General features: G+C 41.2%; 1 protein-coding gene across 9 annotated transcripts in view; it reads left to right on the forward strand.

The window, feature by feature from the left end:
• The window catches only part of adgrg6 (adhesion G protein-coupled receptor G6), a 55036-nt gene extending 42820 nt beyond the window's left edge, over positions 1-12216 (forward strand). For 8 of the 9 annotated variants that reach the window (XM_031837186.1, XM_020496544.2, XM_031837188.1 and 5 more), the window contains 11 exons: positions 599-745; positions 1065-1181; positions 1803-1848; positions 1942-2048; positions 2158-2285; positions 2454-2722; positions 2897-2999; positions 3230-3513; positions 3847-3948; positions 4373-4528; positions 9814-12216. In XM_031837186.1, coding sequence (XP_031693046.1) covers positions 599-745; positions 1065-1181; positions 1803-1848; positions 1942-2048; positions 2158-2285; positions 2454-2722; positions 2897-2999; positions 3230-3513; positions 3847-3948; positions 4373-4528; positions 9814-9995 — 1641 coding nt within the window. In that variant the 3' untranslated portion in view covers positions 9996-12216. Of the gene's footprint in view, positions 1-598; positions 746-1064; positions 1182-1802; positions 1849-1941; positions 2049-2157; positions 2286-2453; positions 2723-2896; positions 3000-3229; positions 3514-3846; positions 3949-4372; positions 4529-4812; positions 4851-9813 lie in introns of all 9 variants that reach the window. The other variant, XM_031837190.1, reaches the window with a different exon arrangement.
• The last annotated feature ends 7174 nt before the right edge of the window (positions 12217-19390 follow it).

A 19390-nucleotide genomic window follows, 5' to 3' on the forward strand; every position in this document is an offset into this window, starting at 1 on the left:
CGTTCAGTGTTAAAGGTGACTCACAACCCATCAGACCTGTTGAGTCCATGTAACATAAATGGGAGGATGTATATTTGTTTAAGTCATTAACAGTATTTTCTGTACATTCATAACCTTGTGCTGCACATGGAGTCCTGTTATTCAGAATTATGCAAGGATCACAGAGTTAAGCAAATATGATTCAGCTGACTAACTAGCAAGCCGAGTCCACCACAGCCTTCCCTCTCTCTTGATTTCCTGTGTTGTCACTTTGGTTCACATGTTTTACCCTATACCTTTGCCTTACATGTCAATGCTGTGCTAATGCTGTGCTGGTGTTGTGCTGGTGTTGTGCTGTGCCAGCAGAAAGGGCACACTTTAATCATACTCCACCACATGTTGTGGATCATGTAAATGATGTGACAAGACACGTGTGGTGGCATGTCAGGGCACGGGGACGCCAGAGGTTTGGAAAGGACCTCCAGATGGTACAGCAGGGGACTCGTTATATAATCAGCATATTAGTCAGCAGGCACCTGTCTACATTGGCAAGTCAAATACTGTCACATAGGATTGTCTATTGTAAAGCCAATGGTCTAACTAGCTTCTCTGCCACCAGATTGCCTTTAAGTCGGATCAGCTGAACCCCCTGGCTCAGGTCACACTGCCAGCTACACTGCTCAACAACCAGACCCTGACCAATGAAGAGATTGCTGCTGTCTCCAGGATCAACTTCATGTTCTTCCGCAAAACAGGACTATTCCAGGTTTATACGTCTTTTAGATGGAATGTATCTGATTTAGTGTGTCCTTTCAGCATATAACAGTATGTTTTCATTTTGCACGCATCCTTTTCATGGATGGTGACTCATGTGTCTGGTATGTAAATCTATAGTTATGAGTGTCCAGGTTTATAGCTCTTTTTCATGCAACTCAACAAATTTGGTGTGTCTGTACAGTGTGTTGTACTTTATTTTATTGCTTCCTACTAATGCATGGTGATTCGTATGCCTGGTTTGTGAATTTACAGTTTTCAGTGGCATATTTTTATATTTCAAAATGGAACTTTTCTTTGATCATTCTCAGGATAAACAGGACGAGCTATCTCTTAACAGCTATGTTGTGGCCAGCAGTGTGGGCAATTACTCCATCAGTAACCTGCAGGATCCCGTGGAGATTGAGATAGCACACCTGAACTACCAGGTAGTCTACCCACTCTCCTCACCTCTGTTCTCCTCACCTCACCTCTGCTCTCCTCACCTCTCCTCACCTCTGCTCTCCTCACCTCACCTCTCCTCTCCTCTGCTCTCCTCTCCTCTGCTCTCCTCACCTCTGTTCTCCTCACCTCTGTTCTCCTCACCTCTGTTCTCCTCACCTCTCCTCACCTCTCCTCGCCTCTACTCGGTTCTCCTTACCTCTCCTCTCCTCACCTCTGTTCTCCTCACCTCCCCTCTCCTCGCCTCTACTCGGTTCTCCTCACCTCTCCTCACCTCTCCTCGCCTCTACTCAGTTCTGCTCACCTCTGCTCTCCTCTCCTCACCTCTGTTCTCCTCACCTCTCCTCTCCTCTTCTCTCCTGTCCTCTCCTCTCTATATGCTCTGTTCCTCCTCTGTTTCTTCTTTGTTTTCTCCCTCGCTTATTTTTTTCCTCGTCTTATTTTGATAAGAAACTCATTCCTCAAAAATATCATTTCTGTTACCACCCAGTTGATGATATTTGATTCCTGATGGTACTTCCTCAGTTAAAGTAGTAGTACAATACAAATTGCCACCTGGAACGTCTGCCTGTTGTCAGACGGTGATTAAGTGTGTCGGTGTCTTTCAGACAAAACCAAAGCCAACCTGCATGTTCTGGGATTTCACCATGAAGAGTAAGCCTGAACAAAATATTTTGATTTTATTTTAAAGAGAAGATATGTCTCCAAATACAATTGTAGAATGTACTGTATCTTTGTTTCCACAAGACGGTACAGGTGGCTGGAACAGTAAAGGCTGCAGGGTTAGTCCCATGTCCAATAGAAACAAGACTATCTGCCTCTGTGATCACCTCACACACTTTGGCATCCTAATGGTAAGACTAATAAAATCATGTAAATGTAACTCTGAATAATTTAAAACAGTAGTGTTTCCTTGTATAAAATGGGCTAGTGTGTCTAAGATTTTTTGTATTCTCTGTGAAGGATATCTCTGGATCCGCTGCACAGATTGATGAGAAAAACACCAAGATTCTCACTTTCATCACCTACATCGGATGTGGCATATCAGCCATCTTCTCTGCTGCAACACTTCTGACTTATATTGCCTTTGAGTGAGTGTGTTTCCATCCATATTACATGTGACTAGGAAATACTCCTATAACTAGTCTTCTGAATCTACGTCACCTGGACTCTTGGTCCTAGTCATTGGCCATGATATTATAAGAAAGACAACCAGAGCTGTAGTCGTCACAGTGTTATTCAGTGTATGTCTTGTACAGGAAGTTACGTCGTGACTACCCCTCTAAGATCCTGATGAACCTGAGCACATCGCTGCTCTTCCTCAACATGGTGTTCCTGTTGGATGGCTGGCTGGCTTCCTTCGATGTGGAGGGCCTGTGTGTAGCCGTGGCCGTCTTCCTCCACTTCTTCCTGCTCACATCCTTCACCTGGATGGGCCTCGAGTCCATCCACATGTACATCGCCCTGGTCAAAGTCTTCAACACCTACATCCGGAGGTACATCCTCAAGTTCTGCATCGTCGGCTGGGGTAAGTGTCACTAAAGTTGGATGAACTAATTGTTATACAGTATGCTGTATGTGTCATATTCTTGCTTCCTATTGAAATGCATGGTAGCATGAATTATCTACGCTCCACACGGCATTTTCACATTTGTTTGGATCGTGGTGTACCTGAATTGTTGTTACCATGTCTCACTTCCAGGTCTGCCTGCTGCGATAGTGGCCATAGTGGTAGCTTTTGACAAAAACTCCTATGGGAAAATGCAGTATGGAATGGGGGAGACTGGACAAGGCTCTTCTGAATTGTAAGTCCTGCATCAAGCTCAAGAGAGAGGATAGAAAACATAACATAAGGTATGTAGATGGAGTCTTAGAGTTGATTAATCCAAGTGTATGTTTCCCATATGGCAGTCATAGGACCAGGACTAATGTATGTATACAGTATGTTATATAGATCCAGCCTCCCAGCTAAAACATTTCAGTTAACCTATTGCATCCAATATGACTAATCCCCCCCCCCCCCTCCTCCTTCCAGCTGCTGGATCCGGAGCCAGGTGGTGTTCTATGTGACGTGTGTGGGCTACTTCTCTGTCCTCTTCCTCCTGAACGTGGCCATGTTCATCGTGGTTATGATCCAGATCTGCGGTCGCAATGGGAAACGCAGCAACCACACACTGCGTGAGGAGATGCTGAGGAACCTGAGGAGCGTCATCAGTCTCACCTTCCTCCTGGGCATGACCTGGGGCTTCGCCTTCTTCGCCTGGGGACCCGTCAACCTGGCCTTCATGTACCTCTTCTCCATCTTCAACTCACTGCAGGGTACAGGGCCTCCCTATGGTGCGCTGTGCACCCTAAAGATAATACACAGTAGTGTTGGTTACTAATTAAGGATATGTGAATGTTTGTATTTTTGTGTGTGTATTTTTTAAATAAATATTTTACAAAGCAGGTCTGTATTGTATTATATGTTAAGAATTATAAGTAGTTTCTTCACTGTCATGTTATGTACTATTTGTTCCACCAGAGGGCTCCTTAGTATAACATCTGGTAGCTGAAAGCCGAACCAACCCAAACTCTCTTTTGTTTGTCATCTCTGTCATCTTCGTTGTTATTTAACAGCTTTTTCCTTTATTGTCCTTCTCTGGCCAACAGGTTTATTCATCTTCATATTCCACTGTGCACTGAAGGAGAATGTCCAGAAACAGTGGAGGAGATACTTGTGTTTTGGCAGATTCCGCCTGTCAGACAACTCAGGTAAAGATCTGACAGGAAACAGACAAGAAATAGACTCTTCTTACTCTCAGGAAAAATATCTGGCCTGATATTCAGAACTGTTATCATACTACCATCATATCAGGCTTTAGATGAGAGGAGGGAAATTACTGTACTTGTATATTGCTGATAAAGACAAGATAATAATATTTGATTTAATATTGTCCAATGTTAATAGAATTCCTATTGAAATTAAAGTCCTGTGAAACTCCTGTGCAGCAAGTTAGACTCCAGATTTCCAAAGTAACAAAGAACCGTGGTTATAAAACCTGAGAAGTCATAGATTTATAGGCAATCAAATAAACAGAAACTCCATAAAACCCTGCCCTAATAAAATGTCACTTCACTCTTTATATGATTTTTTTCCCAAATAAGCATTTGTGAAATGTGTCTTGTTGAATGGCAGACTGGAGCAAGACAGCCACTAACAACACCAAGAAGGCCTGCTCGGACACCGCGAGGAAGTCCCTGTCCTCCAGCTCTTTTGTCTCCAGTACAGCAAACTGGACTTCCAAGGCCAAAGCAACTCTAAACCCCTTTGCAAAGTGCAGCAGGAATGCAGGTAAGACACTATGGGAGGGTCTAATATTGAGCCACACACAGCCGTTTGTCTACTTTCAGTTGGTCTTTTTCATTGACCCACATTTAATTCATACAAAGGTTTACATTTTGTAGTTATGAAAAGAAGGATACTTTACTTAACTCTGGACACTTTTCCTTTCTCCTCTATTTGTATTTGCTGGACTGTGTGAAACATTTATTTTCTTGCTTTTCTGTTTACAATATGTCATTCCTGGGCTACGTGGTGGCTGATCTCCTGTATGTATTTATGTTTGTGGTGTGTAGATGTAGCCCACCAATAGCACGAAGGAGAACCTCCTGAGGTAAACTGAACTGCATCAAAGCCAGCCTGACTCCATGCTTTCTTACAGTGTGATGTAATGTTGTGTTATTGGCCTTTCACCTTTAGAACATGAAGGCCTGGATTCAACCTAACAGCTGTTGGTTGCACTTATCCTTAACACTGGTGTGTCTAACAGAACAATGCAGCATTTAATAGTTTGAAATATAAATATTGTGTGACATCTTGGATTTAACACGACATGTTGAGGATAAAAATTGGCATGTGTGCATTTGGTTTCGATGCAAAATGCTACCTTTGATAGTTAGATTGAATCCAGATTGAATGGTGACATGAAGACTCTGTAACACAAGGAGCTCTATTCTGCCATTGTTCTCTCTAAAGTCATTGTAAAACATCTCAAGACATAACATGCTACAACAACATTGATGTTTAATTTGGTTCTGTATAAATACAGATGTAGTTACATTTGACTGATTTGACCAATGAGAGAGTTTGGCAGGTGAGCTCCTTTGCCTTCTCAGCGGTTCTGGATGTCTCTCTCTCATACCACACTAATTCTGCTCCACTAGGATGCCTCTGTTTTCTGCTAGCAGCAATGATACCACAGTAAACACACAGCTTGCATTTGTAGCATTCCACTGTCACATGGGAAATTGTAGTTTGTGTGTGTGTGTGTGTGTGTGTGTGTGCATCCCTGACCCATGGAATGGAATGAAGATCACCGTCACGCACTGTACAACCAAATGCACAATTCAAGCATGATGTTTGTGCGTTATTACCTGCTTATACACAGACCCTGTGATGATTCGATGGTGAAGTACCTTGGCTACCTGATATTTAGCACATGTTTCAGATCTGGTATGTACCCAATGTACTCAGACACTCTAGAATAGCCAGTGAGGGACCGCCACTATTATAGTACATATGGAAATGGTAATGATGAAAGTACAGTATGCAACGTGTTACAACATGTTCTTATCATAAGGGTCTTCATTTCACAGGGATCTCAGATCATGTAAAAGGTCATTTGTCAGCATCCACATGCGTAGATACTCTCACTATTATTTGCCTCGCTGAGGTAGGCCACGGCTTCGAGAGAGAACCATTCATGTTAGGCTGCAGTGTGTTCTCCTATTGCTTCCAGATGTGTTAGTGAGATAATCTGTAATTGTCATATGATGTTGTCATATTGGACTGATCCAACGATTAATGGCATCCCCCAGCTAATGGACTAATTTAGTCTGACAACGTTTAAAACAGTGGGTGTCACAGCCTGAGAAACAAAGGCCATCATGCGCGAAGCACACTGCCAACAAAAGGTGGCCTCCAATAACCCTAAATACATAGCAGCTCATGGATTTAGCGGAATATACATATTGATTAATTGTTTACACACTTTAAAGGCCCAATGCAGTCATTTTTTAAAATCACAATATCATATAATTTCTAGGTAACAATTAAGTGGGGCAGCAGGTAGCCTAGTGGTTAGAGTGTTGGGCCAGTAACCGAAAGGTTTGAATCCTTGAGCTGACAAGGTAAAAATCTATTGTTCTGCCCCGGTAGGCTGTCAATGTAAATAAGAATTTGTTCTTAACTGACTTGCTTAGTTAAATAAAGGTGAAATAACACAATTTTTTTAAGTACCTTACTGTAATAGTTTTCCATAAAAATGGACAAAAACTATTTCTCAAGCTAGAATTTTGCTAGGGCTGTCTGGGAGTGGTCTGAGTGAGGAGGGAAAACTTAAACCGAGCTGTTGTTGGCAGATAGGTTTGGAACGCTCTTTGTTATTGGTCTGGTCTATTAGTGGGCTCCTGAGTGTCTAAGGCATTGCATCTCAGTGCTAGAGGCGTCACTACAGACACTGGTTCAATTCCAGGCTGTATCACAGGCCGTGATTGGGAGTCCCAGAGGGCACACAGTTGGCCCAGCATCGCCCGGGTTAGGATTTGGCTGGGGTAGGCTGTCATTGTAAATAAGAGGTAAAAGAAATATTAACCAATTTGCCACCTGGTGATGTCACCAGGCAGGCCGAAACTACTGCCCATGCAAACAGGCTGATTAGAAGCTCTCGTGTAGATTGTATTTTCAACCAGCAACTATCAGGAAATAACACAAATAACATTGGTCACACTTTAACAGTGTTAGTTTCATCAGCTGTTGTACAATATGATACAAAACACATGACTGCACTGGGCCTTTAACGATGACCTTATATTACTTTACGATGGACACGTGCAATGGAGTGAGCAGTAATGACTCTATGAGACATGTTGGTTTGGTGAAAGAAACAGTTTTGTAGGATCAAAGTGAGGATGACATTTAATGAATAGCCAGTGATTAATATGTGACAGTGATTATAGCTGTTTATCTCTTGAACTGAAAGCAGACTAATATAGTCGCACAGTGCATTCAGAAAGTATTCAGACCCCTTCGTTTTTTCCACATTGTGTTATGTTACAGCCTTATTCTAAAATGTATTAAATAAAAAAATGTCCTCCTTAATCTACACACAATACCCAATAATGACAAAGCAAAAAAAATGTTTTGTAATTTTAGCAACTCTAAAAAACAGAAATACCTTATTTGCATAACTATTCAGACCCTTTGCTATGAGACTCGAAATTGAGCTCAGGTGCATCCTGTTTCCATTGATCGTTCTACAACTTGATTGGAGTCCACCTGTGGTAAATTCAATTGATTGGACATGATTTGGAAAGGCTCACACCTGTCTATATAAGGCTAAACCCAAGCCATGAGGTCAAAGGAATTGTCTGTAGAGCTCAGAGACAGGATTGTGTCGAGGCACAGATCTGGGGAAGGGTAGCAAAACATTTATGCAGAATTGAAGGTCCCCAAGAGCACAGTGGACTCCATCATTCTTAAATGGAAGAAGTTAGGAACCAGCAAGACTCTTCCTAGACCTGGCCGCCCCGGTCAAACTGAGCAATCGGGGGAGAAGGGCCTTGGTCAGGGAGGTGACCAAAAATCCGATGGTCAGTCTGACAGAGCTCCAGAGATGTGACTGTTTCCCAGAAGGACAACCATCTCTACAGCACTCCACCAATCAGGCCTTTATGGTAGAGTGGCCAGACAGAAGCACTCCACCAATCAGGCCTTTATGGTAGAGTGGCCAGACAGAAGCACTCCACCAATCAGGCCTTTATGGTAGAGTGGCCAGACAGAAGCACTCCACCAATCAGGCCTTTATGGTAGAGTGGCCAGACAGAAGCACTCCACCAATCAGGCCTTTATGGTAGAGTGGCCAGACAGAAGCCACTCCTCCAGTAAAAGGCACATGACTGCCCGCTTGGATTTTTCCAAAAGACACATAAAGACTCGCAGACCATGAGAAACAAGATTCTCTGAAACCAATATTGAACAGAATATTGAACGTATTTGGCCTGAATGCCAATAATATGTGACAGTGATTATAGCTGTTTGTCTCTCGAACTGAAAGCAGACATATATATAGTCATACAGTGCATTCAGAAAGTATTAAAATTAAGACCCCTTTACCTTTTCCACACGTCTGTAGGAAACCTGGCATCATCCCCACAGTGAATCATGGTGGTAGCAGCATCATGCTGTGGGGATGTTTTTCAGTGGCATGGACTGGGATCTAGTCAGGATCGAGGGAAAGATGAATGTAGCAAAGTACAGAGAGCTCCTTGATGAAAACCTGCTCCAGAGCGCTCAGGACCTCAGACTGCGGCGAAGGTTCACCTTCCAACAGGACAATGACCCTAAGCACACAGCCAAGACAACACAAGAGTTGCTTCGGGACAAGTCTCTGAATGTCCTTGAGTGGCCCAGCCAGAGCCCGGACTTGAACCCTGAAAGAAGCTGTGTAGCCACGCTCCCCATCCAACCTGACAGAGTTTGAGAGGATCTGCAGAGAAGAATGGGAGAAACTCTCGAAATACAGGTGTGCCAAGCTTGTAGCGTCATACCCAAGAAGACTCGAGGGTGTAAATATTGCCAAAGGTGCTTCAACAAAGTACTGAGGAAAGGGTCTGAATACTTATGTTAATGTGATATTTCAGTTTATTTTATACATTTGCTAAAAATCTAAAAAACCTGGTATTTTGTGTAGATTAATGAGGGGGGGAACTTTTTAATCCATTTTAGAATAAGGCTGTAATGTAACAAAATGTGGAAAAAGTCAAAGGGTCTGAATACTTTCCGAATGCACTGTATGTTTCTACTCTCGATAAGTCAAAATTGTTAGTCGCGTTTTTTCCCATACATGGTGAGTTGACAGTCTGGTGAGGAGGCAGCCAGATGTTCTGTCACTGAAGATGCCAAAGTATTTGCATTGCAAAAGCCTGTGTTATTCCTGAGTTGACCCACTCAAATAATTGAGTTTTGATGGATGTTTTTGCCTTGACATTATCAAATGGAAAAGACCAACCAAAATATTTTATCACTTGGCAAACAAAACAAGAATAAGACAAAAACAGATGAAAACGGTTCAAACATTTTGGCAAGATACACAGAGTTATGCATAGTTGTCCGTTGTGGTAGAATTTGAAGGTTGTTTGAATGTGCATGCGTGTATAGGAATGATTTCCACAAGAATGCACAGATGCATGTGAACTTTTGCTCAGAAAATATTGGGACTCAATTTAAACAGTAACTAGACATAAACCTAAACCTCAAACATTTTTCAAGATTAAGAAACAAGCTGTTTTACACAGAAAACACAGGCAAATCATCTTGGCAAAGCCTATGCATTAGAATTGTTTAAAATGAGTGCCACATATTCAACCTACAATCATATATACAGAATCATATATAGATTTATATCTACATTGTGTATGTGCTTAGTGATGTGTTTTTCACTTTGCTTATTTGTCAATTGTCTGGAGCCATTCGTTTTGTGTCATTGTGAGTTTAAGAAAAAAACAAAAATGTGCACTGCACAAAGATCATTGTGTTCTTTCTGAACCATGACCTTGTCTCTCCTTAATATTTAACAGGTAAAGGTTACTCCAACCAGACCAATGCTAAAACTGTCTCCTCGGAGGGTGAGGCCTCCTCCTCCATCATCCCCGTGCACCAGGTCATTGACAAGGTCAAAGGTTACTGCTCGGTGCGCTCCGACAACTTCTACAAGAACATTATCATGTCGGACAGCTTCAGCCACAGCACCAAGTTCTAGACCACCCAGCACTTCTTCTCTTCTTCTTCCTCCTCCTCCTGCTGCTGCTAGCCCCTAACCCTTGGTGATCTCCCTAGTCCGCAATGTCACCCCAGGTTTATAGCCTCCAGAGCAGCAGGACGGTAGCTAGTAGTATGAATATGTGTATACTGTATAATATTTGACTCAATCAGCTGGTCCAGTCAGTACTGAAAAGAGAAATGGGGAAATGTATAGTTCTATAGAAAGGAAACGGAAGAAGCAGAGAATGGAGTTTGCAATGTACATACTGTGATGCTAATCTTCAACTGGCTATGTGTTGTGTAAATATTGATGGTATATCTGATATGCCCCCGTATAATTGCTTCTCAGTTGGTGTTGCACATGCCTAGGATTCTCAGCAGGGTCACCATTCCTGTACAGAAATGTCATCCATTTGAGCTGTTCCGTTCTCATTATGCCGTCTGTAGAACTCCAGTATGGGCAGCAATGAAGGAAAAACATCAAATCTGGACTAAATGTTCAGGCATAGGCCTATATTTCAAACCCAAAGACTAACATGACGGAGTTTTTAAAAGCTGCAGCATTGTCAATGTGTGTTGAAAATGGAACAAGTTTAGGTGTAGTTCTAATTTGTAGTTGTCTATTTGTGAATCTTGTGTGTGCTTTTTTTTGCTGGAAAGCAATGTTATGCTTCTTTACAGTGTCTTACATGAGGATGTTTTGCATAAAGTGCTTACTTTATCTTGGTCAACCAATCAACATCATCAACACTATGATGAAATGATTTGGCATGTATATTTTTGAAAGATTAAGCTTCAGATGCTCTACTACTGAATAACATATGCAGAAAGGAATGTATAGAATTGGTCCATTAATTTCTACTTCATTTTGGTAACTTGATCTGTGATCTGTGTGTCAAGTGTAATTTCTCTGACTGTTCTATGGATAGAGGTTACCAAACCCCAGCCATTAAACCTGGATATGGTAAGGTAGGCCTAGATTCAATCCGTATCGCGGGAGATCCGCACAATAGCTCGAATGAAATTTCAAGGCAATGTTTCGTCATTCACAGAGACGGCGTTCATTGTAAACACAGCATATGTTGGTGCATTCGGAAATTTCCTTTATGTTTTACTTGCGCTAAAACGTTTATCTTCTGCAATACGGATTGGATCCAGCTCATAGTTTCATAAACATTCCACATTGAATAATTTCACAAAAGAGCAACTCACAGCACAACGTATAATACAGTACTGATTGAAAAGGGACTACAAACACTGACATTATTTGTTCATCCAAGTTAATGCCAACATTTGTAAGCAGCTAAATGTTAATCTTCTCTTCATTGTTGCTTTACTTCACTTAGTCTTCTTTTCCCACCAATAGGGGAACTGAATATATTGCATTGTGTTAAATGTTGCTGTATGAGCTATTGTTTTGTGTTTGTGAAGCGATGGAACAATCTTGTTATTTTACTGTATCATTATATTTATTTCTATAGAGCTTTTTACATTTGTTGTTCATCTTGGATAGATAGATTTGGAGAGATGCAGCTTGGTGGCAAAACAAAGCATTGATCTTGACCTGGGCAGGCGAACAGGGACAGTTATATTTTGGAAGGAGTCAGAGCTCTCAATTGTTATTTTCCAGCATAAAGAAAATAATTGAAACATCGCTAACAAATTCCCTCGGGACGAATTTGTTATGATAGAAACCTTGCTTGGAAAGGTTATCTCGTGTTGAACATATTTAGGGTCTTCAATTCAAGATTGTGTGGGGAGGGATTATAAAGTGGTTTGAGCTAATATGATGGAGTTCTCAGCTTTACTATGAATTAGATCATGACTGCGCTGCCATCTTTATAGATATTTGCATAAAATATTCCAAATGATCCTCTAGGTTATATTTTATCTAGTTCTATCAATGCAGAGGGAATCCAGACATGATTTGTTTCTGATTCAGTTGTACATGTCTCTATTCATTTAATAGGGACACAGAGCTATAAAATCACTATGGCTACATCCAAACCAACACTGTACCTTAGATGTATCACTCTGATGAATATGGCTGATCTGGTTCTATTCCAAAAAGAAATCCAGACCCTGTTGTTTGTTTTTCCACAACTCCTGACAATAATATATTTTCATGAAGCTGTCTCTATGTCTCAACAGCATTGACAAGTTGTGTCTCACCAATAAAGGGAATGAAAAGTAGCTAATTCTATTAATCATAACCCTAATATTTGTCATGTCAAGTTCTATGTACCAGATGAATTTGCTGTAAGACATAACAGTTATGACTTTTTAATTCATTCTCAATTTACACTTACTGACTGTTCTTCTCTGCACAGTTGCCAAGTCTTCACAATGTGGTTTACTCAGAATATCCAATATGTGGTTTGGTGCATATGTGCTGGGAAGAGGTTGATATTCTAGTCATGCTTGCTGCCAGAAGTCAAAGAGGGAAACATCAGGTTTCAAAACATTTTTCACACTCAAACATTGAAATTATATGGTTTCCCCTTCTTGACTTCTGGAACTGTGTTTTAATGCCTCATAATCTGGGAAACCACGGTGGTCCAGTCTTTGAGAGGTGATGCCTCATCCCTGCCAACATTCACATTTCTATTGTTGACAAACTACACTCTAATCATAACTGACCTGACAATTTTGACCAGAAGAGTTCTGGCTTCCCACCATTCTTGCTACATCTGCCTCTCACAAATGTAGATACCTCTGTATTGTATTACATCAGATTGACAGACCATAGCATTTACACACTATACCATTTACATAATCTCATAAGAAAGCAGAGTCATCCTAAATATTTTATACTATCCTATTTACAGTACATGTGGTATTGATGCTTGTACAAAAGCTGAAGAACATACGCTCATCCAGGTGCTTTCCGCAACTCATGGAAAACATGAAGGAAAAAGCTGCACACTGCTGCTCATGCTCCCAGGTGATTTTATTTAGAACAACGTTTCCACCCTCTGGCACCCTTGATGCTTGTTGTCCCTCAGGCTTGTGTGTAGAGACGTACTTCACAGAAAAGGATATTACTAGCATCGTCAAATGCATAGATGTGGCGGTCACGAAATTTCGTCAGCGGGTGATTGTCAAGAGAATAACTCGTAATTGGCCGTTAATCAACATAAACACACATATCCTACAAGACATTTTTAGAAGTATAATACAGCCATGTAATGTAGCCTACACATTCACAACAAATCCATTATTTATTTTAGACAGGCCTAAAAACGAATGATATGAAGCAAATGTTTTCTATTTCAGAAGAAAAATAATAGCAATGTCACGGCCGTCAAAAGAAGTAGACCAAAGTGCAGCGTGGTCAGCGTACATTTTCCTTTTTACTTAAAATGTCGCCAACAAAACAAGAAACGAAAAAACAACAATGACGCTTACAGGGCTATAGTGCCACTAACAAAGTTAACTACCCACACTGAAGGATGGAAAAAGGGCTACCTAAGTATGATTCCCAATCAGAGACAACGATAGACAGCTGTCCCTGATTGAGAACCATACCCGGCCAAAACATAGAAATAAAGAAACATAGAAAACAAAACATAGAATGCCCACCCCACATCACACCCTGACCTAACCAAATAGAGAAATAAAACGCCTCTCTAAGGCCAGGACGTGACAGTACCCCCCAAAAGTACAAAAATCGATCTATTCTATTCTGTGCAATAAATACATATTCCAAACATAGTCTGGGACAGTTGTGGGATGCGATAGATCCCAAATGAATACAACCACTAGCATGTTCCATTAGCGGAATACACCATTATCAAAAGTGAGCGCAAATGCAATTATGCATGTAATGCTTTTATTATAAAGGTGCGTTTTTATGGTGAAAATGATCTTCGCCCAATTCATGCTAACTGATGTTGTCGGTGTCATGTGTTGATAGGCGGTTGATGCGTCAGGTCTGCTCTCAGCAGATGTGTGTCTGTCTGGTCTGGGGTAACGGGTCAGGTAAGGTAACATGACCCCAGCGATAACCTCTCAGGATGTAAACAGACTTATTCTCGATAACATGGCTCAGATCCTTGCATAACAACAGGTGGATCAGAGAAAGACAACTTCTGGAGAGATATTGAAACTGCTCATAACCTGTAGTGGCTACATTCATTTAGTTTTCTTAAAATTTAGACATAATCAAATATTGTGGCACAGGCAGAATCTTAAACAGGGTTTGCTCGATGGGCATTGCTGCAGTTGAAAATACCAGTGTACTATTCACTATTATGTTGTTATTTGTTTGTTCGGTTTCCCAAGTTCCCAATGGAATCTATTATGAAAAATTAAGAACAGATTCACTCAACTATCCATTGACACTGCTTTAGGAATGATCTGGCATGGAATTAACAGTTGATCTGATGATATATGACTTCTTCTGAGCACAAAAATGTCAAATATGAAGTTTCAATAAGCAAAACAGATAAATATTTTTTAATCATCCGGAAAAGATTACTCAGCATCTGGTGCCTTCGTGATGTGTGTCGTGAAGAAATATACACATTTTTTTTCTGGAGATATTGTATGAATGAACTCGATGCTCTAAAGAATTCCATCTAAAGTAAATCATCATATACTGTATGACGGGAAGAGATGAGACCTACAAGGACTTCAAAACACATCCCTCTGGCTCTCCCCAGAAGAGGGCCCTTTTAAGTCACAGGTAGAACCGTTTTTGGTTACAGGTAAGAACCCTTTAGGGTAGCATATAGAACCCTCTGAGGAAAGGGTTCTACTTGGAACCAAAAATGGTTCTTCAAAGGGTTCTCCTATAGGGACCCCGAAGAACGCTTTTAGGTTCTAGACAGCAATTTATTTTCTAAGAGTGCATGTTTAACGTTTACAAGCTCAGTGACAGTCTTTACAGGGCCCTGTGTAGGCCTGATGGGGAAGTATGTGGGCTGTTCACTTCACCACTGAGGAGAAGGTAGAGGCAGAGAGAGAGTATTTGTTCTTCCCCCTCTCTGGGTAAATGAAAACCCCACACATTCCTCCCAGAGGTTTCCTGTAGAAACCTTCCTGTGAGGTAAACCAAACACGTTCCTGGGGACGCTGGAAATGGAGTAAGAGAGGGAGGGAGGCACAGGCAGCCGCACAATGATAAGGGGGGAAGCCATAGCAGCAGTCAGATACTAAACATTCTAAATGAAGGTGTAGATATTAGTAACATACACTACCAAACGTACATACATGTAGAGGAGTATGGGTGGCCTATTTCTCTCCAGTTATCTCTGCCTGTTGACCAGACTGTTTTTAGACTACCTCAGACTGGAGGATGGCACATGGAGAATAAACAACAACAAAAGGCAGAGTCAACATTATTGGGTTTTAAAATAGCTACCTAAAGCTGTGGAAACAAGCCTTCCCCATTAATCTCGACGATAATCATGCTCCTGTTTGATGCCAGGGCGCCTTGGCACAGACACTTTCATCGGCCTGCCTCCCCTCTCCTCCTCTCCTACAGGAGACTAACAATGATGTGGAGACAGGGTACACTCACAACAATTATCTGGAATGAATTCATTCCCCCACATCTTCCAGTGGCAGGGTGTATGTATGACAGTGTCTGTTGTCTGTTCTTCTCCAGACATGGCACTGACGTGGTAGGTGCAGTCAGTCAACAAAGTATCAGTAGTCAGAAAACACCCCGCAAGAAAGGAACTCTTCAGAGAAATGGAAGGGTAATTACACAACCAGACGATTGGGCCATTTAGAAACTCTGTCTGGCTAGACAGGCAACGTAAGTGGTTAGATTGATCTGCAGGTCACATGTGCAACTCACCTGGGTTACTACAATTGTATTTACCAGTTATAATATTCTTGTGCTATTTAACTATAAATAGCTTAGCTGTTTCGAGAGGACATGGCCTTAGCTTCACCTAGCTCCCTGGGCACACTAGATCTGACCCTCAAGACCCATCTGTAAAACATATGCCCCCTCAAGATTCTGAGCAAAGCCCCCTAATGAGTGAGCATAATATACAGGGAATTTCTCAGAGCTGCTAATGAGAACCTTGATGACCTTGCACCTAGCTGGTGGGGTCCCCCCACCCAGTTAGTGGCAGTGCTGGCACACTAGCTACAGTAACACATGGGGGTCACACTTGGACAATCAGAGAGGGGGCTAACTACTGTGGCGCTGGTGGCACGGGATGATCAAAGGTCTGACTGCACAGAGATGCTTGGGGAAATAGTCACAACGGGGGACCAGCTTGTGTGTGTTTCAGGGGAAGAAGGTGTATCTGATCTCCATCAGTTAGGACTTGACATTGGTTAATCAAATTTCCCAATTTTTGCACTTTTTTTTGTAGCTCAATTTTGCATGCCTTCTCAAACAGCTGCATCTGCATTCATACATCAAATCCTTTCTTGAGTTGGGCTCGGGGATGGAACAACTGTTGAACATCTGAGCTTGTGGTTGTTTCTGGGGGAGAGGGGTCGAGTGTGTGTGTGTGTGTGTGTGTGTGTGTGTGTGTGTGTGTGTGTGTGTGTGTGTGTGTGTGTGTGTGTGTGTGTGTGTGTGTGTGTGTGTGTGTGTGTGTGTGTCCCATATATTGCTATGGGATTATGATGTTTGGGATAATATAGGACAAATCGCAATAAATGTTTACTAAAATAATCATTTATTTCCAAAAATGTAATCTTTGTGATGGCAGTACTGGTTATAGGTAACAATCCTTCACATTAACTGCCTACATTATTATGCATATTTTTTGTGAATTGTGGAAATTAAGATACACAAGATTTTGTATATATTTATGTTTTGATAATTATATATTATATACTACTAACTATATATTGGCAGTTGATCTGTTTCTGTTCTGTGGGTGGATGGGTCCTGGTCTCTCAGTGGCCTTGGAATCCGGAGGGCCAGAGGTGGTGCGCCGGTCACTGGGCTGACAACCCAACATAGTGGAGGACAATTGGAGGTTTACTTAGTAGCAATGCAAAATATCATGAAACAGCTATATGGACACTCAATTACTATTTCACTTTTTAAGGATAAGTTGACAAACATATATTATGATAAATAGATTTGAAATGTGTATCTCATTATGGTAAATGGTGAAATAAGTATAGCCAGCTATAATTGTAATGGCTTAGCAGATAATAAGAAAAGACGATCAGTATTTACCTGGCTAAAAGAGAAGGAATACAATATCTATTGTTTACAGGAAACTCATTCAACAATTTTAGATGAAGTTGTGTGGAAAAAGGACTGGGGGGGCCAAGTATATTTCTCCCATGGGGAAAGAAACTCAAAAGGGGTGATGATAATAATTAGCCATTATTTTGATCCAAATGTGCACATTGTCCAAAAAGATCTGCAAGGTAGATGGGTGATTTTAATTATGTTATTTGACTATAAACAGATATGTCTTATTAATCTATGCGGTTCAAATAATGATGATCCAAGCTTCTTTGAAGATATATAAGGGACTCCAGAGTGGCGAAGTGGTCTAAGTAGCTGTGCCACTAGAGATTCTGGGTTTGAGTCCAGGCTCTGTGGCGCATGCATTTGTATTCACTAAATAAGATCTGGTGCAACCAATTACCTTCAGAAGTCACATAATTAGTTAAATAAAGTCCACCTGTGTGCAATCTGTGTCACATGATCTGTCACATGATCTCAGTATGTTCTGAAAGTCCCCAGAGTCTGCAACACCACCAAGCAAGCAGCATGAAGAAGATCAAGGAGCTAAGATCAGGGTTTGGTTATAAAAAAAAATATCCCACTGAACATCCCACTGAGCACAATTAAAGCACCATTAAATCCATTATTAAAAAATTGAAAGATTATGGCACCACAACAAACCTGCCAAGAGAGGACCGCCCACCAAAACTCACGGACCAGGCAAGGAAGACATTAATTAGAGAGGCAACAAAGAGACCAAAGATAACCCTGAAGGAGCTGCAAAGCTCTACAGTGGAGATTGGAGTATCTGTCCCTTAAGCCATACATTCCACAGAGCTGGGCATTATGCCAGAGTGGCCAGAAAAAAGCCATTGCTTAAAGAAAAAAATATGTTTGGTGTTCGCCAAAAGGCATGTTGGGATACTCCCCAAACATATGGAAGAAAGTACTCTGGTCAGATGAGACTAAAATTGTGCTCTTTTGGCCATCAAGGAAAACGCTATGTCTGGACACTTTTAAATGTGCCTTTAGAGGCCATGCAATTCAGTACTCATCTTTAAAACAAATGCAATTTAGAGTTTATATTAACAAAGGAAATGGAAAGACTAATAGTACAGATAGATTGCAATAAAAACTGTACTGTCGAACAGAGTTTGAGAGGATCTGCAGAAAATAATGGAAAAAACTCCCCAAGTGTGTGTGTGTATGTATGTATGTATGTACTGTATGTATGTACTGTATGTATGCGTTTACATGTGTGTGTGTATATATATATATATATATATACACAGTATTACCAGTGAATATTTTGGACTCACCTACTCATTCAAGGGTTTTTCTTTATTTGTAATATTTTCCACATTGTAGAATATTAATGAAAACATCAAAACTATGAAATAACACATATGGAATCATGTAGTAACCAAACAAATATTAAACAAAGTAGCCACCCTTTGCATTGATGACAGCTTTGCACACTCGTGACATTCTCTCAACCAGCTTCACCTGGAATGCTTTTCCAACAGCCTTGAAGGAGATCCCACATATGCTGAGCAGTGGTTAGCTGATTTTCCTTCCCTCTGTGGTCCAACTCATCCCAAACCATCTCAATTGGGTTGAGGTCAGGTGATTGTGGAGGCCAGGTCATCTGATGCAGCACTTCAAAGGACAGATTTCCACCGGTCTAATTTTCATTGCTCGTGTCTCTTGGTCCAAGCAAGTCTCTTCTTCTTATTGGTGTCCTTTAGTAGTGGTTTCTTTGCAGCAATTCGACCATGAAGGCCTGATTCCCACAGTCTCCTCTAAACAGTTGATGTTGAGATGTGTCTGTTACTTGAACTCTGTGAAGCATTTATTTGGACTGCAATTTCTGAGGCTGGTAACTCTAATGAAAGTATCCTCTGCAGCAGATGTAACTCTAGGTCTTCCTTTCCTGTGGCGGTCCTCATGAGAGCCAGTTTCATCATAGCGCTTGATGGTTTTTGCGACTGCACTTGAAGAACCTTAAAACGTTCTTGAAATGTTCCATATTGACTGATCTTCATGTCTTAAAGTAATGATGGACTGTCATTTCTTTTTGCTTATTTGAGCTGTTCTTGCCATAATATGGACTTGGTATTTTACCAAATAGGGCTGTCTTCTGTATACCCCCTCTTCCTTGTCACAACACAACTGGTTGGCTCATATGCATTAAGAAGGAAAGAAATTCCACAAATTAACTTTTAAGAAGGCAT

The sequence above is a fragment of the Oncorhynchus kisutch genome, linkage group LG12, assembly GCF_002021735.2.
Source record: "Oncorhynchus kisutch isolate 150728-3 linkage group LG12, Okis_V2, whole genome shotgun sequence".
NCBI lineage: Eukaryota > Metazoa > Chordata > Actinopteri > Salmoniformes > Salmonidae > Oncorhynchus > Oncorhynchus kisutch.